General features: G+C 39.7%; 1 protein-coding gene and 2 pseudogenes across 3 annotated transcripts in view; 1 reads left to right on the top strand and 2 right to left on the bottom strand.

Moving 5' to 3' along the window:
- Positions 1-4,607: 4,607 nt before the first annotated feature.
- On the bottom strand, positions 4,608-4,923 carry LOC150013082 (small ribosomal subunit protein uS10 pseudogene; annotated as a pseudogene).
- A 2,817-nt stretch (positions 4,924-7,740) lies between these two features.
- Positions 7,741-26,944, bottom strand: part of LOC150013077 (histone-arginine methyltransferase CARM1-like) — a 233,289-nt gene continuing 214,085 nt past the window's right edge. For 2 of the 3 annotated variants that reach the window (XM_090275844.1, XM_090275846.1), the window contains 2 exons: positions 11,731-11,820; positions 7,741-8,111 (listed from right to left, as the gene is read on the bottom strand). In XM_090275844.1, the coding sequence (XP_090131970.1) occupies positions 8,102-8,111; positions 11,731-11,820 (100 nt within the window). In that variant the 3' untranslated portion in view covers positions 7,741-8,101. Of the gene's footprint in view, positions 8,112-11,726; positions 11,821-26,944 lie in introns of those variants that run through there. The other variant, XM_090275845.1, reaches the window with a different exon arrangement.
- Positions 24,231-24,625, top strand: LOC150013081 (large ribosomal subunit protein eL22 pseudogene; annotated as a pseudogene).

Below are 26,944 nucleotides of genomic sequence, written 5' to 3'. Positions count from 1 at the left end.
GCCCTGACTTTGTAGATGCAGAATAGTATGTGGGGTATGATACCACTTGCTCCAAGAGGCAGAGAGAGAAGAATGCATGTGTATTTGCATGTGTGTGGAAGAATGGACAAGACACATTAGTTTACTTTGAGGACATGGACTGGAAGGCTGGGGGAAGGAGTCAGATGGAGACTTCATTATACATCCTGTATACCTTTAAAATTTTGAATCATGTACCCTGGCCGGGTGGCTCAGTTGTTTGGAGCATTGTCCCATAGACCAAAGTGCTCTGAGTTCAATCCTTGGTCAGGGCACGTACCTAGGTTGTGGGTTTGATCCCTGGTCAGAGACTGCATAGGAGGCAGCCACTCAATGTTTCTCTTTCTCTTTGCCTCTCCCCCTCTCTCTCCACCCCCTCTCTAAAATCAATAAATATATTCTTGGGTGCATGTATTGACAATTCAAATATTAAATTTTAACCATCCCCAGCACTGTGACCATCTGTTACCTTGCTTATAATTGCTGATAATGTGAAGTTTCTGATTTTCTTACTATCACTACTCATTTCATTGATGATCACTCTTTTGGGGGGCTCAACATTGTCGTTGACTGCCATCAAGTACATAGATCTTTTCTGGTTTTGTGAAGATTTATTTCTTTTCTTTCACTTTTTGTCCATATCTCTCAATGGTATATCGTATATTATTGCTTGAAATAGAGATTCTGGTAGGCAGAAATCTGTCCTCAGGGTAGTCTGGCAGACACTTAAACATTTCCAGATGTGGGGTTAAGATTCAGGAAAAGGCTTGTGCCCACATGTAGTTGGAGAGTATGAGGTGTTATATATGTGGTCAAGGCAGAGATTCAGATACAGGGGCCCAGCTCATGCCCCAAGATTCTGCTGTTCTTCACACCAAAACTCCTGGCGAGAGCTGTCTAATAGACTTCCTCCACTTTGCCATTGTCCCCTTCACTCTTCACCCCTGCGATGGCTCTTACCCAGGCCACCGGTAACTTCCATGCTACTTACATGGTCAAGTCTGTTTCTGTCATATCTGACCTCATAGGTATGTTTGACACATGTCCCTCCTCCTTGAAGTAAGTTCTTTCATTCCACGTCACCACATCTCTCTGCCCTTATTGGGAAAACTGCTCAGTCTCTCCTGCTAAACCTTTTTACTCTCTCCAACTTTTAAATGTTTGCATTCTTTGCTCTTGGCTCTCTTCTCTTTTCTATACTATCTTCTAAGGGACCTCATCCAGGTTTGTGTTTTAATTACCATCTGTATGCTCCAATCACTATCTCCAGATACAGCTCTCCCAGAATCCAGATGCACACATCTGCCTGCTAGATAGTTCCACTTTGACATCATGAGGCCATCTCAAATCCAACATGTTCAGAACAGAACTCTTGATGTTCACCACCTCCCCCATAAACCTGCTCTTCTCTGTGTCTTCTCCAGCTTTTTAAGTAGTACTGAGTTACTCAGACCAAAAACCTGGGAGTTGACCTTGATTGTTTTTCTCTTCTACTGACAGCCAATCTAACAGCAAGTTCTGCTCCTACTGTCTCCAAAACAGACCCCGAATCTGGTCCCTTTCTCAGCATCTTCACTTCTGAAGCCTTGCCCTAATATCCCATTTTTTAGTTCTTCTATTATATCAGGATTTTTCTGTTTCCATTCTTGTCCACCTACAGTCCGTTTATCAAAAGCAATCAGAGTAAACCAGCACACAGGATAACTCCAACCACACCACGCCTCTGCTTCAACCCTTCAAATTGCTGTTGCCTCTGCCTGAGTTCTTCTCTCCCAATCTTCACTGAGGTTCTCTGAGCACCGCTGCCTAAGTAGCAACCTTCAGGACACAACACATTCCATTTCCCAGTAATATATTCTCAGACCTCTCTGCATATTTGAATATTTTAGAAATTTATTTGCTCATATGTTTACTGTGTGTATCCCTTCTGCTATAATATAAAAAGGAGAACTGTGTCTAGCCTGTTTATTTATGTATCCTCAGTGCCTAGTATGATGCTGTTATTAGTTAGGATAGGCTTAATAATTCTGCAATGAGAAATACTGCTAAAGCTCGTGGTAAAACAACAAAGGTTTGTTTTTTGCTCAAGCTACACATATAACATAGGTCGACATGGGCATTCTGAGATATGCAGAGACTGATAGATTGACTTAGGCTGAAGGCAACTTTACCATGTAATGATACGTCATCTTTACAGGACTTCTGCAGTGACTGAGGAGGGAGGAAGAGCAGATACGGAGAATCACACATCATCTCATAAATGCTTCTACATGCATTGCTTCTGCTCACATGGCATAGGCCAAAGTAAGTCACCAGGTCATGCCCAACTTCAAGGGGTCTACGAAATGTGATCCTCTTCCTCCTGGAAGGAGAAGGAAACTGGAAGTATTGGCCGGCAGGACTTAGATCCACACACATGTAAACCCAATGTGCCTGATTCTAAAGCTCATGGTGCTAACTCCTCAATTTTTGAAAGCACAGGACTTAGATTTTTTGTTTTGATGAACACATTCATTCACACAATTTCTAAGTATTTCCTAATACCTGGGAAACAGTGCCTGCATCCTCTGGGTCTTCTGAGAGATAACTTTTGTCGCATTCCCCAAATTACATGCTTCCCGATAAGTTACAGATTAGAGAAATTTTCATGAATTACTTTACTTATTACGTGATTATAACAATGATAAATTCTGTTTTTAATGGAGACAATATATTGCAAGTATTAAACCAATGTATTTTTGTTTCTTTCTTATTTTTAGTTTCTTCCTTTCCTTTACCATCCCTTAGGTCATCCTTTGTGTAGGTTTTTTGACCTGGGGTAAGAGAAGGTGAATGAATGAAGGAATGAATAAATGAATGAGGTGACTTATTTAGTGAGACATGTGTTTAAAATTAGGCTATGAACAGAACGTGGATTTTCCTAAATTCCTTTCATATATAAGGGGCTCACCAAGAGTTCCTTCTGTAGGTAAGAAGCTACTTCCTACTGCATAGCTAGATATTGAGGCTGCTGCCCAAAGGTAGAGAATAAGACTATGAAGTAGAAGAAAGAACAAACAGTCACCCCTTCTGCCCCAAGGAATTACGGGTTGCACAGGGAAAAGAGACTGGTAGGTGGGGGTGATCAGGCATTTTGCCTCTCTCCCTCTTATAATTGGAAGAATGGCAGTTTTAAAAAGGATGTAAACATGGAGCTGGGAGGAGAAACTAAGACCCCATTTTCTATAAGGTAATATAATAACAGCTATATTTAATGACCCAGGCACTGTGTTAAGTGTCTCATATGTATGATTTCATTCAACCCTCACAAAAACACTATTATTATTTCTTCCTTTTAGAAAATAAAAGAAATTGGATCTTAGGAAAAACATATGATTGGCCCAAATCCATATTATCTAGCTAACTGACAGAACCAGGATTTGAACCTAGATATCTCTAAAGAGCCACACCCTTAACCACTCACTATGCTAAAATATCACTTTCAGTAATAGCTGACCTAGAATTGAGTTGATTTTTGCACAGAGTGGTATAAATTATGTAGCCTGCTGTCTTATGGCTCTCTGATGTATTTCTTTAAATATAGTGGAAACGTCAAGTCATAATAAAAATGTGACATTAATGTTACCTCCAAGGATGCTGAGTGCAAGACACTAACAATTTAATAAGTTTAGGTTTTTGCACTGACCTATGTTAATGTATGATTTCATGCTATTTTGCATGGCAAGGAAGTTTCTCAACTTCATTTGATTGCTAGATCAATGTGAAAATGCATTATCTGCCTGCCTTGAGCATGGCCAACTGTTGACCTCTCCAATTAAGTAGACTTGAGAATGAAAATTCAATTACAATGAACAGACATTTTTCTCTAACACTTTCTATTTGCAAGGCTCTATGCCAGGCCCTGTGGGGAACATGCAGATTTGTTTCTGTCTTCAGAGTGCTTGAAAGCAAATGGGGGGAGGTAGAGATGCATGCATGGAGGACTACGGTGTAACATGCTGTCTTACCTTATGAAGGCAGAAGAGACGGAATTAATTAGTAGAGAAGCCCCTCAAAGCAGGCATTGCTGGTTCCTTGCCTTATGTCCATTTCTCTTCTTTGGGACTAGACCTACTTATTATAGTTTGGGAAAGATGAGTTGACCTCCAGCTCAGTCATAATTCTTGTTTGGTGCAGCCTCTTCATGATAACCTCATGTCTCTTGTCAGTGATTAGTTTAGAGGGGAATGTGGCTAGTTCTGGCCAATGAAGCACAAAGGCAAGTCTCTGGGCTGCTTTTGGAAGGAAGAGTGAGCTTTGTGGCTAAGGGTATAGACTTTGGAGTGGATTGCCTGGTTTAAAACCCCAAATCTACCACTCGTTAGCTGTGTGTCATTAGGAAAGTTACTTAACCTTTCTGCCCCAATTTCCTCATCTGTTAAATGGGATTAATAATACATACTTAATAGGGCTACTGAAAAGATCAAAATTAGTTAATATAGCAGGACTTCGAATAACATTCTTTCATTCAATGTTGTTTTATTATAATGTTGATGAGATGCTGTAGGCACTTTTTTTTTAAACAACAGTCAATTATTAAAAAGGTTGATTTAAGCAGCTGCAATGTTGACTTCAGCCTCAACTCCTGGCTCAATAATAATGGAAGTAATCTGCTTAACAATGTGGATCCTCATCTGAAATGGATCCCAAGTCTTAGAACCCTCCCCACAGGGAGTTTTTCCTCATAGTGATTCTCAGAGTTTTGGAAGGCAACTGAAATGGTCTTTTCACTTTGAGATTTTTTCCCTTTGCACCTCCTATCAAGTCAGCACACACCTTCTCCAAAGACTTTTTACATTGCTGCTGGTTAGAGTAAACCTAATTCAGTCAATCACCACCTCTGGTTCTAGTATCTTTAAAAGCCATGGCTGCAGGGCAGCTTCCAGACTGACTTGATCCTTGGCCAGAACACATCGTGGTGGGGCAGGAGCAGGAGTGGGCAGGACAGCCCTTAGCTGCAGCTGCAACCTCGTCTTCCTCAAAAAGCTTAGTTCTTGTTTATGTCAGTTAGCTGATGGCAAAACTGGTGTCCTTAGATGTCAGTTTGTTGCAGTTCCAAGAACCTATGGACAACAGTAAGTGAAAACTTACTGTATTTGTAAAACACTTAGAACACTGCCTGGCACATAGTAAGTGTTATATAAGGGTTAACTACCATCATCCTAATTTTTAAGGAGGAGACATCAGAAGCGATAGCCTGGTTTCATGACTCTGGACATTGGTGTTCTGGATGAGACTCTTGTGACTCCCATGGGGGCTGGGCTTTGAGGGAGGATGGCTGAGCAAAAGGAGAGCACCCTCGTCCTTTAGGAAATCACTGAGCCACTGAGTCGGCAGTCCTGGAGTCCACTCTACCTCTGTCCTTCTTGTTCTGTGATACAATACCTCTTTGTTGTTTAAAGTCTTTTCAGTCAGGGTCTTGTGCTACTGGCAATCAAAGGCACCATTTAACCTCTACAGAATCTTGCTGGTGTGTGTCCTGTTGCTCCTCAGCCTGTGTGACTTCAAAGTCCCGTGGGTAGGTGTCCTGGCTGCATATCCTGAGAGGTAGGCTTCCACAGCCCCTGAGAGCAGCTCCTGATCCACTTGCTGCCGCTCTCTCAGGTGCTGGCCTTATCTTAATTATGGTGGGATGGTTTCATAAAAACTGAGGTTTCCAAGATTTCCCTAAATTCCAAGTCTACTGCTAATAATGTTTACAGGGGATTTGCTTTGAGGTCACTTTCTAATTTGATTGCCCCCACAAAACACAGTCAATTTGCACTTAATAAGGAATGCTCTTTGGTACTTAATAATTCTAAAGATATAGGACTGGAATAAGTAAAGTCACTAAGTTTATTCATTAAAATATACCCTACCCTACATTACCTTATATCATTTTTAGCAACATTTACTAAGAACATACAACTTTCCAAAAAAAAAAGAAAGTGAAGAGGAAGAAAAATAAGTTTTATGGATACATCCTCCGAGTGACTGACAAAAAGCCACTCACTTCCCCACACCCACTGTGTGGTGTGTATTGGTACCAAATTTGTTCTTCACTTTTTTTTTTATGCTGGTTAGGTTAGGATCTTTTATTCCTTGTTTGTTTAACATGGCTAATCACAACAAAAACTTTAAAAAGCCTTTGTCTAGAGGCTGAGGTCTCTCCTATTTACAGGTGGAACCCAGGCATCTCCCCTGAGGAGGGGAACCCAACACCATACTGAGGCCCGCTGAGGGATAACCCCCAATGGACAATCAGAGGGGTCTAGGGCTGCCACTCCTCTGTCGCCAGATTTTGGCTTGTGATGAAAATACTGCTGCTTGAATTTTTTTCTCCTGGCCTTGGACTTGAAAATAATGTTAACTGTGAGAGTTTGGGGAAGGTTTGGAGGAGCTGGTTAAAGAAGTCCACCCTAATCCCTTTCCTCCAAGAAGGGAGGATTATTCCATACTGTTTCTGGAGCTCAGCCAAGCTCTTTTCCTGATCTCTCAGCAACCACCAAAGTCATCGGGAAAACTACAAATTCATAAATACTACAGACCTTTGGGATTGTTTAAAGGTTGGGAAATACTATCGATTTTTTGACTCCTTAAAAGTCATAGGTTGCATCTCTTATGCCCACTTCTATAGATTGATAATGGCTTCCTAGAGCACTGGGCTGAGAAGGACAGTGAGGCCAGGTCAGTGTTCAGCAGGAAAGAGTGCTGGGTGTGGGTGGAGACAGTGGCAGGAGCTGAATTGTGTTTCTGCAATCCAGGTTTACACAGTTTCTGCCTACCATGCTTGAAAGGCAATTAAAACACTGTCAGACCTGACTCCATAATTCCAATTACTCTTAACTTCAGGATAAATTTATTTGATCATTGTATATTTATTGAAGACCTCTGGTGGCTTCAACAAACTCTTAGGCACTGTGGAAAATTAAAAAAGGAATTGGACTTAGATCCAACCCACAGAGAATTTAGTGGCAAGAAAGATATGTAGGTGTTTAGGGTATGAAGTGATAGAATTTTGCAAGAAAGGATCAGATAAAGGGAGGACAGGAGCTCCATCAAAGGTGGGTTGTGTGAGTGTGGAAGGGGGTCAGCGAGGCACGCTGCTGAGGGTGTACTGAACGGAGCCTTCCGGTGATGTGAGATTGTTGGAATGGATAGATGGGGGAGACTATTTCAAACTGAGTGGCCCGAATGAGGGAAAGCACCAGAGTGGAAAGCTGAAAGCTGTGGGTGACTGACTGGCTGATGAGAATATGTGGCTGCTGTTTGTTCCACTTCCCCTGACAGAGTGAGCAGGTTGCCTGTTGGGCTTCATTAGATTGTCGTGCTGATGTGACATCCATTTTTATAAGGGTTTTTTGGGCCAGGGAAAAACTTGCTCTTTGGAAAGATCATCTTTCATCACCACTTGACATGTGACAGATAACAAATGTCTTAAGTAAAGGAGAGGCCCCACTGTTATCTCACACTGTACACTTTAATGTAAACCTAAGAGAACTGACAAAGGTTCCATCTTTATTTTCTTAACTATGTACAGAGTTGTCAAATATTGCCAGTGAAGAACATTCCTCACATTTTATTATTCCATTACATGAATAAGGCAAAAATTCTTTAACACATAGCTGAGATAGAACTAGCTATTGATTTGTTGAAAATATTTGCAAAAATAGACTAAATTGCAAATAGAAGATCACTTATAACATGGTCTATGTCATGTCATACATATGCATGCATATAAACATGAGGTAGGGTTCTGTTAACTTTCTTTTTTAAATACTTCAGAAACTGAAGCAATGTTGATGGCTTTACTAAAATAAAAATAAACCATAAATTTAAAAAATTGTTCTCCAATCACATGCAAAAAGATATAAAAAGCAGTCTAAGAAGCTCCAAGAAATAGACTTGTCAACAATTTTAGGATGCACATTTTAGAGTTAGAAAAAAAAAAAAGAAATTTAAATAAACCTAATATTCTTGTAAAGTTCCAAATGCATGTTTGAAACATGAAACATGAACTTGAATGTTGAGGGACTTCTCAGGCCTTCATTTACTTACTGATCTTCTATGCAAACCTAAAACAGAGAAGGTGATTCCATGACACCAAAAGCAATTAAATTCCACCAAGATCCAAAGCTACAGGCAAGCTGTGTTGACGTCCTCTCCTTCCCTCCTACCCTCCTCTCCCCTCCCCCTTCTCTCTTCCTGCTCCCATCCCCTTCCCTGAAGTTTTTATGGGCAGCCTTAGATCTATATTTACCCACTATATTTAGTAAGTTTGATTATGCACAGCCTAAATTCAGATCTGAGATGATGATCTAGATTCTTGTTCACTAAAAGAACTTTTTCTTTTTATAGGTTTATAGCAAAGGCTAATATGCATCGACTTCTTGCTATTCCACAGGCTCACTTTGCCCTCACTGCTGTCTTCAGGAAGGCTCTGCCTGCATATGTGCCCAATGCAGGCTCCTTCCTGACACTTCCGTCTCTGCTCAGCTAACCCCTCTGTGGAGAGGCCGCCCGCCCTCTCAATGTCAATGACTCCTGCCTCCCATCCCTGGCCTTGCCACTGGCTAGCGTATCACTCTGTTTGTTTTCTGTTATCCCTTTATGTGGTCCTTTTTTGGGTAATTTTTAAATATTATTGAAAGTTTTTTACATGTGGTAAACTTTACCCTTTTCAATGTACGGTTCCAAGAGTTCTAACAAATACATGCAACCATATACTGCCACCATTACAATCAAGTACAGAAAAATTTCATTTTTTGAAAAATGTCCTGTCCCTCCTTATACAATAGTTAACCCTTCTCCCACCCCCTGCTCTGGTCTGTTTTCTGTATCAATAGTGTTGCCTTTTCCAGAATGTCATATAAATGCAATCATTTGGTCTGTAGCCTTCTCAGTTTGACTTCTTTCACTCAGCATGATGTACTTGAGACTCATTTGTAATTATTACATGTATCATTCCTTTTAATTACTGAAAATTATTCAACTGTATACATGGACCCCAGTTTGTTTATTCATTCTGTGTTTGAAAGACATTATGGTCACTTTCATTTTTTTTTAGTAGTTACAAAGAAAGCTGCAACAAACATTTACATGTAGTTTTCATTTCATCTGTATAAATACCTAGGAGTGGGATTGCTGGGTCATACAATAAGTGAACATTTAACTGTGGAAGAAACTGTAAAAATGCTTGCTGAAGTGGCTGTACCATATTAAATTTCCACCAGCATTGACTGAGAGTCCTAGCAGCTCTACATCTTTACCAGCACTTAGCCATTTTGGTAGGGGTGCAGTAGTATGTTATTATGGTTTCAATTTGCATTTCCCTAAAGACTAATGATGCTGAACATCTTCTCATATGCTTACTTGCTATTCTATCTTTTTGAAAAAGTGGTAAAATCTTTTGCCCTTTAAAAAAGTGTTTCTGTATTATTGGGCTTTTTTGGAGAGTATTACATCACTAATTCTTTTTATATTCTGGATACTAATTTCTTTTTCAGATTTGTGATTTCCAAATATTTTCACCAGTTTGTGACTTATCTTTTCATTTCTTAAGATATGCCTTTCAAAGATAAGGTTTTTTATTTTGATAAAGTATAATTTATCATTTTTTTTTTCATAAATTGTGCTTCTGGTGTGATAGTTAAGAAATCTTTGCCAAATCAAGGTCACAAAAATTTTATGTTTTCTTCCTAAAAGTATTATATTTTTTAGGTTTTACATTTCAGCCTATGATCTCTTTTGAGTTAATTTTTATAGATGGTGTGAAATATGGATGCAAGTTCACTTTTTACTGCATACTGATACCCAATCATTCCAGCATCTGTTTTGAAAGACTACCACTTCTCCATTGAACTGCCTTTTTAACTTTGTTGAAAAATCAATCAGCATAGACATTTGGGTCTGGCTGTGACCTCTATTCCATTTCATTTGTCTACATGCCATCTTTTCATCACTCCATAGCGCACTTCCTTGATTACAATAGCTATATATTAAGTCTTGAAATCAGGTTGATATTTCTCTGTGTATCTTTTTCAGGGGAGTCACGCTTTTAAGCACCCTCATCTGCTTAATTAAATATGTCAGTCAGGCTTGCTGCTGAATGAGAAAAAGGGAAAAAGAAAAGCACCTGCTCTTCATTCAACAGAGGGCCCTCTGTTCTAGCAAGGCATGGCCATCTCAGGGATCTCTAGACCTTTGATAAGCTCTCACTTTACCCTCGTGGCCACAGTGTTTCTGCCTTCATACAAAGCAGAGCCTGGCCAAAGCGAGGCACAAAGCCTTCTCTAGGTGGTTTATTGGTAAAAACCTTGTTCTTGTAAGATGAAATGGAAGTGGGATTCAAGTGTTACTAATTTACACGGTTTTTGCACTCAAAAGGTGAGTTTTCTAAAACCCTTCAAAAATCTACTTTCTTTTCCAAAATCCAAATGATTCTGTTTGGAATGAACTACAAATCATTATTTACCGTATTGAAAGAGTTGGAGAGCAGAGGGAAGGGAAAAAAGGGAGAAAAAAAGGAGGAAACTCACATTAATTGAGCGCTAGTTATATCAACTGTCAAGTACATACTGAAACATAGTATGGAAATTCTTACAATCTCCCAGAGAGGTTTGTGCTGTTTATCCCATTTTAAAGATGAGAAAACTGAGGCCTAGGCCGGTTAATGTGTGTAGTCAGTCTGCTGTCTCAGGCCCAAACCTGTGTCCCTTGCTTTACATGGCAGGACTGGGTAGAGGAGCGGAGAGAGTGAGGACTCCTTCCTGCCCTCAGAATTAAAGATGAGATCCACATACCTAATTGGCAATGGATTTCAAAGATTCATACCATGTGTAACAACCGGCACACAGCACACAAAACTGCAGCTTGGCCTGTTTTTTTTCCTCCCCTGCTTCAAGGTCAAAATTTCATTCTCTCATCTCTGCCAAAGAATTCTTGGTTCAGTTTCCTGAGTTTTCTCTTCAAACTTTTCAATGCTATAGAGGCATAATGCTTTGAATAAAAGCCTTAGGGAGACATTATAATATGAGGGAAAAGTCTCTTTTCTATAAGGAGGTAAAGAGTAACAGTGTCTGGTGGATTTATTTGTGTGGTTCATTTCGCATGTGGATTTTAATTACCTGATACTGAATAGGTAGAAAAATTGGGCGTTTTCCCAGAAACATTTGTTGTATCCATCTCATTGTGGTAAGTTCTTTGTACCAGACCCAATCTGCATACCTTCTGCAGAAGTACGTCCTGACTTACATGACTTCAAAAAAAAGTCTCAAAAATATACTTTAAATGGACTCAGGTTTTAGATGTGCACTGGAATACTGTTACATAAAAATCATCCCTTAGTGAATGAAGGTCAAAGGAGATCATCCTTCAGATGAGAAAACCAAATGCAGAAGAAAAGGGACTTCGCCTGAGATCACACAGCTTGTTACAGCTCAGATGAATGAGATTTCACTCTGTGGGACTCTCCAGGGCTCTTTGTTTCAGGACCAGATTGTTATATATTGAATTTTGTTTAATACAACAGAACATATTCAGCCCTCTATCAGGATCCAAGTCTCCTCATAGAGGAAGAGTAGATGTTTTTCCTCCTTTTAGGAAAGATGGAACTATTCTGAACCTCATTACCTGATCATATGGTCAATTAAGATTTTATATACACAGGTGTAAAATGGATGAAAACATTCTTACCTAAAGAAAGGATTCTTTAAATCGAGGATGTTCCCAGATCTGAAGCCCGTCTGGTTCACCAGTGCCACAATCTGAATGTCATAACTCTGTCTGTATGGCAAAAAACCACAAACACAGGGATGGTTGGCTATTCACATACGTTTAGGGCATCTTCTACACATATCTATTTCATGGGGGTTTTAAAAGTACATATTTATCTTCTACATGTCCAACTGTGTTGATTTAGATGCTATTAATATTAATAGATACAACTAAAGGTCTTATTTATTAAAAAAGCTTAACAGCTGTAATTTCTTGATTTAAAAATTCAAAGGCAATGGTACTTTTCAATCGTCAAAGTGATTTTTTTTTGACAAAAAAAAAAAGCTTTACCAATATCAATGACAGAAATGGCTATAGGTAATAGATACACTTTATGGGTCCCCACTGAAGTACCAGAACAATCTGAATCATGAAAGGATTGCTTAAGTTAAAATATCAAACTGATGTAAAACAGTTAACAAATGTGATTGATTTTAAGAGGCCCCAGATGAAGGCTCATGCAATTAAAGTAAGAGGAACTAGCTGATCGTCGTTGTCGGCAGCCGTCCGTCTCGAGAGACGATGGTGTAGCTTCTTAAGAGTCTATCTGCACCGCTGAGAATGGCTGTGCAGTCCGACTCGGGAGTGACATGGTAGTATCTGTCTCCTCCCGTGTTGAATCGACATCTTGCGATGACGCTGAAGCTACAGAGCCTGGGCAGGGTAATATGGAGGGTCTGCTGTTGCCCATGCAGCAGACGCCCCCTCTCTTCGCAGCTGAAGGATCCAAGGGAAAGACGGAGTCAATACAGCTTGGCTTCAGGTGCGCCGCAGGAGTTGCCGGTGTTGACTACAACGTCAAACCGCCTTAGGGACTCCGGCTCCGGATTTTCTGTCGGGGTTTACTCCCTTAGCCTTTCCCCTGAAGAGGTATGCCGCAAGGCAGCGGAGGTTTTTTGGAGTCAGAGTTTTCCTTCTCTGATGTACCCTGACTGGAAGATCGAACCAGCGACACTTAGCTCGCAGGCCGACGCTCAATCCACTGAGCTAAACCAGCCAGGGCAGAACTAGCTGATAAGAACAAATAATATGATATGCTTGGTGATTCATCTTGAAGGGACATGTCTGTGGGATTTTATTAGTCATTCTCAAGAATATATGTATTTCTTCTGAGTATATATTACATATTCACTGTAGAAAAAATGAGAAAAAAGACAAAAATAATGCATAATGCCACTAGATAAAGATCCAACTAATATTATAGAGTATTTCCCTTCTATGTTTTTTCCTCTGTGTACTTATAAATGTAAATTTTTTTTACCAAAAATGATACTTAAAAATACCTTCATATCTCATTTTATTTAACATTAGCAAGTGGTTATTTTATAATTCTTGAAAATGTGTTTCTCAATGGCATTATATTGATATAGCATGATTTATTTAATAATTCCCCATTGCTAAGTATTTATATTTTTATAATAACATATTACTTACAATAACACAAATCTAGATTTATGACAGAAATTCTGCTGCACAGGGCATTTTTGTAATACATCTCTGTGTCCTATCTATGACTACTTGCTTGAAATTAATTTTTAGACTCACTAGGCTAAAGCACATAGATAAATATTTAAGGTTTCCAACACCTATCCTTAAAATGTTTTCAATTAGTTTCTTACAAAGTACAACAGTGTTAATTTCATTATACCTTTTCCAATTCTTAATATTTAAATGTTTGGGGTTAAAAATATTATCCACAATTTTAATTTTAATTTCCTTAGTTATTTGGCTTTTTGTTTTTTAATTCCAGAAATCAGCAAGTGATATAAAATCCTCCATCCCCACTCCCACTTTGTCACTGACAACAGTGGAGTGAATAGGCTAAAGATGCCGTCAGATCTTGTGCAACCAGCGATTCAAGTTTTAGATTTTATTGGGGCAAAACAAAATAAGGGCCATACATTTAAAGTAATGTATGTCTTTTGATCCTATTTCAATTCATCAAATTGACTTTGCATTTATTTAAAAATGTTTCTGGCAGGCAGCTTACATTTAGTAGTTTTCTGCTGTGATACCTGATGGCAGATTTGAGGTGAACTAGACATTGAGACAAGAAGGTCCTTAGTAAACACAGAAAGGCTGACAGATTAGTCTGGTAAAGAAGGTGGGACATACATGCCTACCATGTATGTCTAGAAGGTATCCAGCCATATAATATGAAAAATAGAGACATTTATTGAAGAAGATACAAGAAACATTGTACATAGGACAACGATGCCTCAGTCCTCTTTAAAGTAGGCACCTTCGGACCTCACACAGTTCTCCCAACTGCCACCAGTTGCCTTGTTGTATTTTCCTGAATCAATAGTCTGAAATCTCTTCCCTTTCAAAGGTGATTTTACTTTTGGGAAAAGCCAGAAGTCACAGGACGCCAGATCTGCACTGTAATGGGGCTGAGCCACCTAGGTGATTTGATGTTTTGCCAAAAAACTCTGCATGAGACGTGATGCATGAGTGGATGCATTGTTGTGATGAAGCTGCCAATCACCAGTTGCCCACATCTGCGGCCTTCAGAATCATCCAAATAGTTTCCACAGAGGAATGTTCAAGCTTAACACAAGATTGGATGCTCTACTCGCTCATTTTGAATATAACGGCCACACAGTACACATGTTCACTCAGTTGTCTCTACTGCCCTCACTGGCTAGTACAGTGAAGTCATCATTGTTCACACATGCACATTCCAGTCCACTCTCCTTGCCTGCCAGGTTACATCGATGTTGCACAAACCATTCCCATTATATTAACAACGGCAGGAATTTTTCTGGACACACCTTGTTGTATATACATATATAATATAAATATATACATGCATATATACACACGCATAGACATATCTCTATACACATATAGGAACTCATATAATGTATATAAGACATACAAAAATAGAAATAAAAAGAATGAATTGAAAATTAAATATAAGCTGAACCACTTATCCTGTGCCAAAATGTTTTGAAACATAATTTATGGTTTTTAGATCCCTATGAAGAACTTTTATACCCAGGTTTGCCAGAGGATTTGTTTTGTAGAGTTTGATGAGCTTCATGGCTTATAGAACTAGAAGAAATACTGATGAAAGAATTAAAGCTTTTAGCCCTGACTGATGTGCTCAGTGGGTTGGGCGTTGCTCCACAGACCAAAAGGTCGCTGGTTTGATTCCTGGCCCGGGGAACATGCCTGGGTTGTGGGCCAGGTCTCCAGTTGAGGGGGGTGTGAAAGGCAGCTGATTGATGTTTATTTCACACATTTATGTTTCTCTCTTTCTCCCTCCCTTCCTCTCTCTCTAAAAATAAATAAATAATCTTTTTAAAAAAAGGATTAAAGCTTTTAGAAGCTTCAAGTGCTGCTCCTCATGGCCATCACTGAGCTACTCTACCTCGGACCTCACCTTAGGTAGTTACATATTTGGACGGTGGCACCAGAAGGAATTATTGTGCATAGTAAGGCACAGTGAAGTAATCGTGTATGCTGGTGTAGTTTTAAGTGACATTTCTTTGTTCTACAACGTTCTTGAGAATCTCCTAGCTCTGACTCATGTGCCCACCACATGATTAGTATTACTTAGAAATGTTATACCACATTACTTAAGGTACAAGCAGAATCTTACCTTTGCAAAACCTGAGAAACTGTGTGAACATAACAGATATCTTAACTCTTAGCTGGTGATTAGAATCCAGCATCTACCTAGTAAAGTCACTAGTGTTCAACACAAAATATGTGGTAAACAACTGTCTGTTTCCTAGGGCTGGTAAAGCAAATTTCCATAAACCAGGTGGTTTAAAACAGAAATTAATTTTCTTGCACTTCTAGAGCCTGGAAGTCTGCAATCAAAGAGTTAGCAGGGACACATTCCCTCTAAGGCTCCAGGGAGGAAGCTTTTCTGTGATTTTCAGCTTCTGATGGTGTCTAGCAACCCGTGCTGTTCCATATAACTGCACCATTCCAGCCTCTGACCGTCTTCACTTGGCCTTCTTTCCTGTGTGTATCTTTATGCGTTCTCTCCTCTTATGGGGACACCAATTATTGGATTTGGGGTCTACCCTAATCCAGCACGACCTCATTTAGACTTCATTACACATGCAAAGACCCTCTTTCCAAATTAGATCATATTCACAGGCAACAGGGATTAGGAAGTGAACAAATATTTTGGCAGGACACAATTCAATCCACAATAACAATCAACTGAAAAAATTTAAATGACTGTCCAATATATTCTTCTGTACTCCAGTGCTTTGTCCTACATCCTCTCTGGAGCTCACTCAACACTGCTTGAAGAATACTGGGCTAGAGTCAATGTCTGCCTCTGAGACGTGCATTCTTTTTGTTACCTATCAGTACATCTACCTATGACTTGGGCCATTGTATTCCCCATACTTACTGCCACTTCTGTTTCTCCATCCCATTCTTCTTTGATGGTCAGCCCAAAACTGTCTCACTATTGCACCTTCTGTTTTCTTTTAGATGAAATGACCATGAATTACCAGAAAAGACATGTCCTGTGTATATTGTTCCAAAGTTTTCAATTCTTCTTGAATAATACAAAAGGAATGTTGGTATACAAAGCAATGATTTTGTATTCAAACATTGAACTAAGTTATATCCCCACTTATGTCACCTGCTCCGTCTCCATAAAATTAAAAATGGCAAAGAAATAGGGATTTTTTTACTTTTTAAAAATACACAATGCCAAATAACAGTTTTAAAAGAATTGATAGTTATTTAAGGTTCTGTAGTCATAGTCTTAGAAGATTATCCATTATTGGTTGTTTATTATTACACATTAGTTTTGGGGTTTGCAGTTGGCCTCCTTTTATCTTTGCACTAGCATGACACTGCTTCTGGAATAGAAAAGTGCCTTATTTTCCTAAAATTTTAGGTGAAGACACATTTTCCCATGTGTAGTGAATCACTGTCAAATCAGTGAACCTAACCATCCCCCATCCCACTCCCTGACTGCTCCTTCCCCCCACCACCATAGAAGGGATTTAAGAACAAATCTGAGCTTTTCACTGAGCCATGACATGACATGAGATGACCTGAAGCTCTTTTTTCCTTCCATTAGGGAAGACAGGACTTAGATCATGAGTAAAGAAGAGGAGTGGGTTGTGAAAAGGGACTGCGAAGAGACAATGTCATCATGCCTAGTATTCTGAAAAAGAGCCTTGCTAAAGACCCTATAGCAAGAATTTACTATTTTTTGGAATTGGGAGACTTCCAGCCAAGATGGAGGCTTAGACTGACATGTTCTGTCTCCCTCCACAACTAAGTAGTAACACAACTACCTCAAAACCAAAAATAACCAGAAATTCCAGAAAATAAAACTACATAGAAGCCCAACGTATGAAGTTATCAACCAGCGCTGCTTGTTCGGATGGGTAGGAGGGGCGAAACCAGAGCGGAAAAGTAGGGCGGTGCTGCTGTGCTAGCAGCAGGGATAGTGACAGGACTGCGAAAAATGCCAGGGGAGCAATCCCGGCTGCAGTTGAGAACCGTCAGCTCACAGTTCCAACGCTGGGGAAGTCAGACCCCCATTGCCTCCGACTGTGAGGCCCAGAGGTTGTGGGGATGAGGGAAGAGACTCCTGGTCTCTCAGTGGAGAGTAATGGCAGGAATCCATCTTGGACCCCCGCCCCCACACAAAGCGCCACAGAGCAGTGAAAAAAGGTCGCTGGTCGCTGGGTAGTGATAAGTGCACAGGGCTCCGCCCTCTACAGCCTGCCCAGGAAGCAAAGGCAAACAGAAAACTGTCAGGATGAAGCAGACTATGACTGGAATCCCGGTGACAGGGCTCACCAGGCAGCAGATGAGGGATCTAACCAATAAGTGAATAGGAAATCTTTCTGAGGCTCAGTTCAGAGCTATAGTCATAAGTTGGCTTACAGAATTAACAAAAGATTTAGAACAAGACGGGGAAGGAATGAAAGCTAGTCATACTGAAACGAACGAAAAATATATGAGACAAGTGGTGAGGAAATGAAAACCAGAGATCAAATCAACAAATTGGAACATAGGGAAGGAACAAACAATCAACCAGTGCAGAAAGAGGAAACAAAAAGTGAAGAATATGAGGAGAGGCTCAGAAACCTCTGGGACAGCTATAAGCGAACAAACATTCGAATTATAGGATTGTCAGAGGGCAAAGAAGAAGAACCAGAAATTGAAAAATTATGTGAAAAAATAATGAAGTAGAACTTCCCTAACTTGGGGAAGGAAATAGACTTACAGGTCCAGGAAGCACAGAGAGTTCCAGGAAAACTGGACCCAGGGAGAACCACTCCAAGACACATTATAATCAAATTGTCAAAAATTAAAGATAAAGAGAGAATCTTAAAAACAGCAAAAGAGAAGAAAATAATTACGTACAAAGGGGTCCCAATTAGACTATCAGCTGATTTCTCAAAGGAGACCCTGCAGGCAAGAAGGGACTGGCAAGAAATATTCAAAGTAATGAAAAGCAAAAACCTACAGCCACAAATACTCTATCCAGTGAAACTCCCATTCAGGATAGAAGGGCAGAGAAAGTGCTTCCAGGACAAAGTAAAACTGAAGGAGTTCATTAGATCCAAACCACTATTATATGAGATGGTAAAGGGACTGGTTTAGAAGAAGGAGGATCAAAATTATGAACATTAAAATGAAAACTGCATCACAACAACCAATAACACAAGCTAGAGAATTGAAACAAAGGTAAACTAAGTAGGCAACGAGAGGTGAAAAAGAACTATAGGTATGGGGAACATATTGGGGGGAGGTCAGCAGGGAAGGGGAGAGGGAAAGGGAGGGAGATGGTATAGGAATTAAGAAGTATAGTAGGAGGGAATGGAGTAGATAGGAAGAGGTTGAGAAGAACTATATGCACAACCAATGGACATGGACTAAAAGGGGGGGACAACTGGAGAGAGGGGGGTCACTGGGTGGAGGGGAGCAGACGGAAAAGAAATTAGGACAACTGTAACAGTATAATCAATAAAACATATTAAAAAAAGAAGAATTTACTATTTTTCCCAACTACAACAGGAACCATTCAGTTCTTTAGTTGTGATGAATCTGACTCACATGGGCATCCATAAACACACACATTTGCATTACCTTGGAGTACTCAAGTTTCTGCTTTAATTTGCATATTAATTGCTTCAAATATTGTTAAGGTGTCTTTCATTTGGCAAAATGAATATGAGGGCTGTCCAGAAAAAGTCCAGCCATTGTTAATATAAGGAGAATGGTTTGCACAACATCAATATAACCTGGCAGCCAAGGAACGTGGAATGTGAATGTGTGAACAATGATGACTTCACTGTACTAGCAAGTGGGGGTGGTAGACTCCATTGAGTGAGCATGTGTACGTTGTGGCTGTCGTATTCAAAATGGCAGAGCAAGTAGAGCAATGAATCTGCATTCAATTTTGCTTTAATCTTGAACATTCCTCAGTGGAAACTATTTGGATGATTCAGAAGGCCACAGCTATGAGCAGCTGGTGACTGGCAACTTCATCACAACAATGCATCTGCTCATGCATCACATCTCATGCTGAGTTTTTGTGAAACATCAAATCACCCAGGTGACTTAGCCCCGCTATAGTCCAGATTTGGCACCCTGTGACTTCTGGCTTTTCCCAAAAGTAAAATCACCTTTGAAAGGGAAGAGATTTCAGACCATTGACAAGATTCAGGAAAATACAACGGGGCAGCTGATGGTGATTGGGAGAACTGTGTGAGGTCCCAAGGTGCCTACTTTGAAGGGGACTGAAGCATCATTGTCCTATGTACAATGTTTCTTGTATCTTCTTCAATAAATGTCTCTATTTTTCATATTACATGGCTGGGTACCTTCTGGACAGATGTCATATATCTATTCACCTATATATAGAGAGAGCTTAGTTTGGTGCTTTCTATTATTATTGTAGAAGATACATATAATTAAAAGAGAAATATTAATACATTCGGGAGGCACATACATAAAGTTCTTACTCATAGGCGCACATAATCAAAAAACTTTGGAGGCTGCATCTGTGAACTTTAAAGATATAAATTTCATAAAGTTCATAAAAAAGATAGGTTCTATTTTATTGTCCCGAGCCATAAAATGAGTGACAGCTCAAGAATGATGGGAGGCTGTCAAAAATAAAATGCTAATAATACAATCATAAATGGTCCTGGCAGGGAAGAAAAGGTCAGTTATTGTCACACCTGTGTGGCTGCAGAGGGATTTCTCCCAGGAGGTCAGAGTTTAAAAGGTTATTTGACAATAAGGGATGGGAGATTCTATCCAGGGCAGAACAAAGACATAGCACCTTACTGAAAAAAATAGTGTGAAAATATTGACATTCAGAAAGTGTTAAGGTCTATAGAAAATACCAAGGAAAACAATAAATGTAAAATGAAAAATCTGATTAAGTACAATGAGAGTAATAAAAGAGAATAAGGGAAGAGGAAATGCACGGAATTAAGACTTACTGTGGGCCTACTATGTGTTAATTACTAGACTTTTTTCTCTTCTGTAATATTTGCAAAGGCCTAGTGAGATAATTATTATAAATTATACTTTGTAGATGATGAGGTCTGGAAACTAGGGTGTTAGTACTAGAGACCATACAGAACTGGGATATATGAGACTCCAAAACCTGGCCTCATTTTCTCTAGTAAGATAAAGAACTTCCTCCATCCTTCTCTTCTTCCCTTTTATCCTCCAGCAAAGTAGTGCAAACCCATAAAATTTTAGGGTCCTCTTTCAATTGCACCAAACTAAGTTCTTAATAAGAGAGGGATCATTAGCTTATGAATTCTTCACTCAGAAGTCATTCCACAATACCACGGAGTCTCTGTAATGTGTTATATATTTAAAACCTTTATTTTAATAAAACCTTTATTTATTGACTATGCTATTACAGTTGTACTGATTTTCCCCCTTTGCCTTACTCCACCCCCCCATTCCCTCAGGCAATCCCCCAACCATTGTTCAGGTCCATGAGTCATACATGTAAGTTCTTTGGCTACTCCATTTCCTACATTGTATTTTACATCCCCATGCTTATTATGTGGCTACTTATTTGTACTTCTTAATCCCCTTACCTCTTCACCCATTCCCTTACACCCTCCTCCTAATTGGCAACCATCAAAACAGTCTCTTGTATCCATGATTCTATCTCTGTTCTTGTTTGCTTTTTGATTTTTAGATCCAATTCCTGATATATATATATATGTACTTAGTGACATTTTATCATTCATAGTTTTGATCTTCTTTTTCTTAAATAAGTCCCTTTAACATTTCATATAATAATGGCTTGGTGGGAGAGGGGAGGGAGAGAAGGGAGATAAGTAAGGGAATGGTTTAGTCAAGAAAGGTGTATAAATGACTCATGGACATGGACAACGGGGAGGGATATGACTGTGGGAGAGGGGATGGGCTGGGTGGGGGGGGAGCAATGGGGGGAAAATGGGACAACTGTAATTGAAAAACCAAAAAATAAAAGATATAATAATAATAATAATGACTTGGTGATGATGAACTCCTTTAGTTTATAGGTTTTTGTTTTTTTTTTTTTGGTTTGTTTTTCTTTTTCTTTTTTTTTTTTTTAATCTGGGAAGGTCTTTATCGGCCCTCTGATTCTAAATGATAGCTTTGCTGGGTAGAGAAATCTTCACTGTAGGTCACTGTTTTTCACAACTTTGAATATTTCTTGCAAATCCCTTCTAGCCTACAAAGTTTCTTTTGAGAAATCAGCTGACAGTCTTATGGAGATTCCCCTGTAGGTACCTATCTTCTCTTGCTCCTTTTAAGTTTCTCTCTTTAACCTTTGGCATTTTAATTATGATGTGTCTTGGAGTGGATTTCTTTGCATCATCTTATTTGGGACCCTCTGTGCCTCCTGGACTAGTATGCCTATTTCCTTCACCAAATTAGGGAGGTTTTTTTTTTCATTATTTTTCAAATAGATTTCCAATTTCTTTCTCTTTCTCTTCTCTTTCTGGCACCTCTATTATGTGAATGTGAGACCACTTGAAGTTGTCCCAGAGGCTAGTTATAGTATCCTCACTTTTTGGATTCCTTTGTCTTTTTTTTTCTAATTGGTTGTTTTTTGCTTCCTTATGTTCCAAATCATTGATTTGATTCTCAGCTTCATCCACTCTACTGTTGTTTCCCTGTAAACAGTTCTTTATTTCAATTAGTGTGTCTTTCATTTATGACTGGATCTCTTTTATGCTCTTGAGGTCCTCACTACATTTCTTAAGCATCCTTATAACCAGTGTTTTGAACTCTGTGTCTGATAGATTGCTTATCTCCATTTCATTTAGCTCTTTTTCTGGATTTTTCATTTGGCCACATTTCTTTGTCTCCTCATTTTGGCAGCCTCCCTGTGTTTTTTTTCTGTGTATTGGGTAGAGGTGCCTTCACTCCCTGTCTTGGTAGTGTGGCCTAATGCAGGGTACAGTGGCACAGCCTCCCCTATCACCCAAGTTGGGTACTCAAGGTGCACCTTTCATCCCTTCGTGTGGGCTGAGTACATCTTCCTCTTAGAGTTGAGCCTTCATTGTTGTTGGCAGGTCAATGGGAGGGATTTACCCAGGACAGTCAGCTGCAAGGATTGGCTGTGACCACTACCCTCTGTCCTCCATGAAAGATCATCTGTGCAGGGGCAGGGTGGTGGTGCTCTGACACGGTCTGCAGCTGCCCACTGGGTGCGCTGGCCCTGGGGTTTCCTGAGTGGTGCAGGGCAACACCTGTGGTTTGCCCTGGACAACCCTGTCTGAGGTATAAAGCAATCTGAGATGGCTGCTACTTGTGCTGGGCTTGGAGATTCCCAGGCAAAGCCAAGCTGTGAATCTAGGTTGAGTGCTGCTAGTGCCATTCCTGAGGCTCACTGAGGCCAGCTATTGCTTGTTTGAGAGGATTTAGAAAGTTGTAAAGCATGAGCCAAGACCTGTAAAAGTATCTTGGGTGGGTTCGTCAGTTGGGTGAAGCAGAGCCCCAGGGGATCCCCAGGGTGAGGCAAACAGTGTTATACAGGTTGATGGAGTCTCAGATATGGCACCAGTTTTCAGGCTCAGTGGGGAAGGGTTCAGAAAAGGGACAATGGCCTCTGCTCACCTTGATGTCAGACACTTCAGATCCTCCCTGTATGCCACTGGTGCTTTTCAATTTGCTATCCCACTGTTGGAGCTCAGAGGGAGTGAGTCTGAGTAGGTGTCTGTGTGTGAGTTCTATAAGAGGTACTGCTTGGGGCTCCAGCAGTTTCTTCTACCAACTCAGTCCCCACTGGCTTTTACAGCCAGAAGTTGTGGGGACTTAACTTCCTGACATGGGAACCCTGGGCTCGGGGGCCTGGTGTGGGGCTGGGACTCCTACCTCCCTAGTTATCCCTCCCAAATTTTTACCCACCACACAATAATGTGGGACCAGCCTGTTCTGCATCTTCACCCCTCCTAGCAATCTGGATGGATATAGTTTCTTTAATTTCGTAGTTGTCAAACTTCCATTCAACTTGATTTCTGATGGTTCTGAGTGATGGTTGTTCTATATCTTAGTTGTAATTTTGATGTGGTCGTGGGAGGAGGCAAACCATGTCTGCCTGTGCCACCATCTCCACTGGAAGTTGAAATGTGTTATATTAAGTGAAGAGGGATACACTACAGAATAAGAGTCAGGGCCTCTTTTGGGAAGCTCACATATAGGTAAATAACAGCAATGTGACATTGGTGCAGCTGTAAGGTACGGAGGGCGAGAGGAGCCCTGGGAGTCATGAGGCAGGTGTGTGAGGTAAACGGTTTGCTCCTTCTTACCTACCAGAGAAATGAAGCCGAAAAGGGCAGATTGCTAATATTTAATCTGAGATATGTTAGGAAAAAGTAATGAAAGAATGAGATAATTTAAATTTACTTACCTAATTACATTCTAAAGTACTTTAAAATATAAATATATGAAAGCAAAATATTGTTATACTGCTTTACACAAAGCAGAAAAGGCAAAGACCAAAACTCCAGGAAGATGTTGGCTACTGCTACTGAGTACAGTTTTGTGGGGGGTTTTTTGTTTGTTTTTTTAAAGAACCGTTTATTAAGCAGATGGTTCATAAGGATTTTAGAAGAAAGTGATAACTTCCATGAAGAACATGGCATATATCAACATTTTCCATTTTTCCTTCTGGAATCCATCCAAAAAGCAAGGAGAAGAGAAAAATCCCATGAACCACAGACTTCATTTTGTGTAAAATCAGGAGGAAGAAGTAATCTGTTGTTTCCAACTCACGTGCAAGTGCTGCAGAAGCACTTGCGATTGGTTGTAAGTCACGTGAAAAAAAAGACAGAAGCACAAAGAGGGGCAGGAGAGTCCCAGGACAGCACATCTCAGAAAACGCTTGCACTACCAAAGAGCATTTTCTGAAATGTATAAGGTTTTCTTCCTTTTCTGCCTTTGCTGCCACCATGGCACCTGCGAAAAAGCTTGTGGCAAAAGGGATAAAAAAATAAAAAGCAGCAGGTTCTGAAATTTACCCTTGACTGTACCCACCCTGTAGAAGATAGAATCATGGATGCTGCCAATTTTAAGCTGTTTCTTCAGGAGCGCATCAAAGTGAGTGGAAAAACTGGCGATCTCAGTGGAGGGATTGTAACCATTGAAAGAGGCAAGAGCAGGATTACGGTAACTTCTGAGGTGCCTATTTCCAAAAGGTACTGTATTTGAAATATCTTACCAAAATATATCTGAAGAAGAATATCTCTGTGATTGGTTGTGCATAGTTGTTAACAGTAAAGAGAGTTACAAATTGTGTTACTTCCAGATTAACCAGGATGAAAAAGAGGAGAAAGAGGAGGATTAAAACTCATTTATATGGCACATTTTGTATGAGTTCTTGAATAAAACTGGGAAACCAAAAAGAAAAAGCTTTATTCATTGTTTGTAACATTCTGTGCAGGAAGTGGGGTGAGGAAGACTCGGGCAGAAATGCTCCTGAAACTGGAACATGTGCTACTACCTGAAGACGCGCCGAGGAGCCATATTTGCAGGAAGCAGTATGACTCTGTAGCAGCACAGAAGGAGAGAGTGTGAGTGAGAAAAATGGACAACAGGAAGAAGACCACATCTTTTCCCACCCCAAGAACTTCTTTCTTTCAAATTGCTTTCCAGAAGTGTCCCTTTAACTGCACAATGAATAACCACAACATTAATGCAGAGATATTATTAGAAAAAAGTAGAAAAAGAGTAGCAAAATATACTAACAGACATAAAACATGCATCAGATAAATGATGCCTTGGCACGTATAAAAAATGTGAGCAAATATTTTCTAATAAATTGAAGCCCTCACTCTCTGAAGTAAGCCATAACCATTATGGAGGAAGACCCTGACACAGAAATGCAGTAAGTCAAGGAAGAGAAGGAAATGTCTCAATGTGCTGATATGGAAATATCTTGGAGATGTATTATTAAGTAAGAAAATTAAGATGTAGAATACAGATACAGAGTATTACCATTTAGGTATAAAAGCAGGGGGAAATGAGTTTCAGTAAAAACTAGTAAGAATTATGTTCAGTTAGCCTCATTTCCCTTTTTGGCAGGGTTATTGGACTGGGCCATGAGGATGAAACCAGAGATTAAGTTTATCTTGAGATCACATTCAACAAAGGTTGCATCATATTTATTTATGGACTGGATGGAAGAATGTGGGCTGGATATGAGTACAGATGGGGAGATTTTGAGCTACTTTCATGACCAAATTCAAAGGGTATAGATTAGGTTATGCAAATTTTGAAGAAAGAGTACATCCTTGGCCTATTTTTGCTTAATAAGTGATGCATTAAAGTTTGCCTATTAAATTTGCAAATGATACAAAGTGGTAGGACTCACTAATATGACACAACAGAATTTTAAAAAATAAACAAAATAATTCATTGACTCTAGTAATGATTTAAGAACAGCATGAGAAATGCATGGGTAGAATAAATACAAAAACTTGAATGAAAGCTGACAACAATCACCTGTACCCTAATATGACTTAAAACTAGATCATATAAAAATACAGCTTTTTGGTTCTGATTGACTAAACATTCAAGTAAAATGGCTTCTAAACTTAATTTAAACTTTAATTACATTATTATAAGTACCATTTACACTCAAAACTTCCGTGGCCACTGTCATCTGTACCCAGACTTATCAGAACACATATGCTGTCCAGTATTTAGTTTAGTGAAATATTTCAAAGTAGATATTGAAAGGTAGTATTTACTGGACTGTTAACACATACATACTCTTTGATCCAGTATTTCCGTTTCTACATTTCTAGACATCTCATTTGGAAATATTAATGTCACTGTGCAAGCTATATGTTCAAGAATGTTTAATGCAGACATTTTTTTGTAACACCAAAATAAATAAATAAATAAATAATGTAATCTAAATCAGGGAGTTTAAAAACCATTATGGTACATCGATGTGCTGGACTATTATGCATCTATTAAGAGAACAAAATTAATCTATCTGTACAGTTTCAGGACTTACTACTAAGTGAAAATTTAAGCTTCAGACTCTCAGTGTAATCTCCTTATAAAACAACAACCAGCCCACAAAGATGTCTTTTGTTGGCACAGGCACAGAAAAGCACCTTAAAGGACTCAGCCAAGGGGTTCACATCTGGGGAGTGGAGTGAAGGGTGGGAGAATAGGAGGACTCTAGACACTTTTGTAGTTTTGGATTTAAATATGAGAATGCTAGGTTTTTGTAAAGACTTTAAAAAATGGAAGGGCTGATTGTCAGGTGGTGAGCTTTCTGTCACTGGAGTGTGCAAGCACAGGCCCAAGGAAAGGTGGGAGGTAGGGAGGGAAGGAAGTTGAATGAGATGACCTTTGAGTACCCTTAATATCCTAAGCGTCCTTGACCCACTTTGCTATTCCTCCCTCCTCTAACCACCCAGGAGAAGCTCCAACAAGGCAAAAGAAAACAGAGCATTTTAAAAATGAGATAAATCCAAGTAATTGCTGCAGAGACCTCATGAGATCCATTTGCAGAGGGAAGCCACCCGTCCTGCCTGACACACACCATACACTGCTCCTGCAATGCGGATCGACTGTGTTGCACTAATTTGGGGGTGAGGGGCTGGAGAGATGTCAGTCAGTCCAGGAAGCTGACATGGGATTTAAAGCA

The sequence above is a fragment of the Furipterus horrens genome, unplaced genomic scaffold, assembly GCF_987537825.1.
Source record: "Furipterus horrens unplaced genomic scaffold, mFurHor1.1.pri manual_scaffold_4, whole genome shotgun sequence".
Lineage (NCBI taxonomy): Eukaryota > Metazoa > Chordata > Mammalia > Chiroptera > Furipteridae > Furipterus > Furipterus horrens.
The sequence above is the reverse complement of the archived record's forward strand: the minus strand, read 5'-3'. Positions and strand labels throughout refer to the sequence as shown.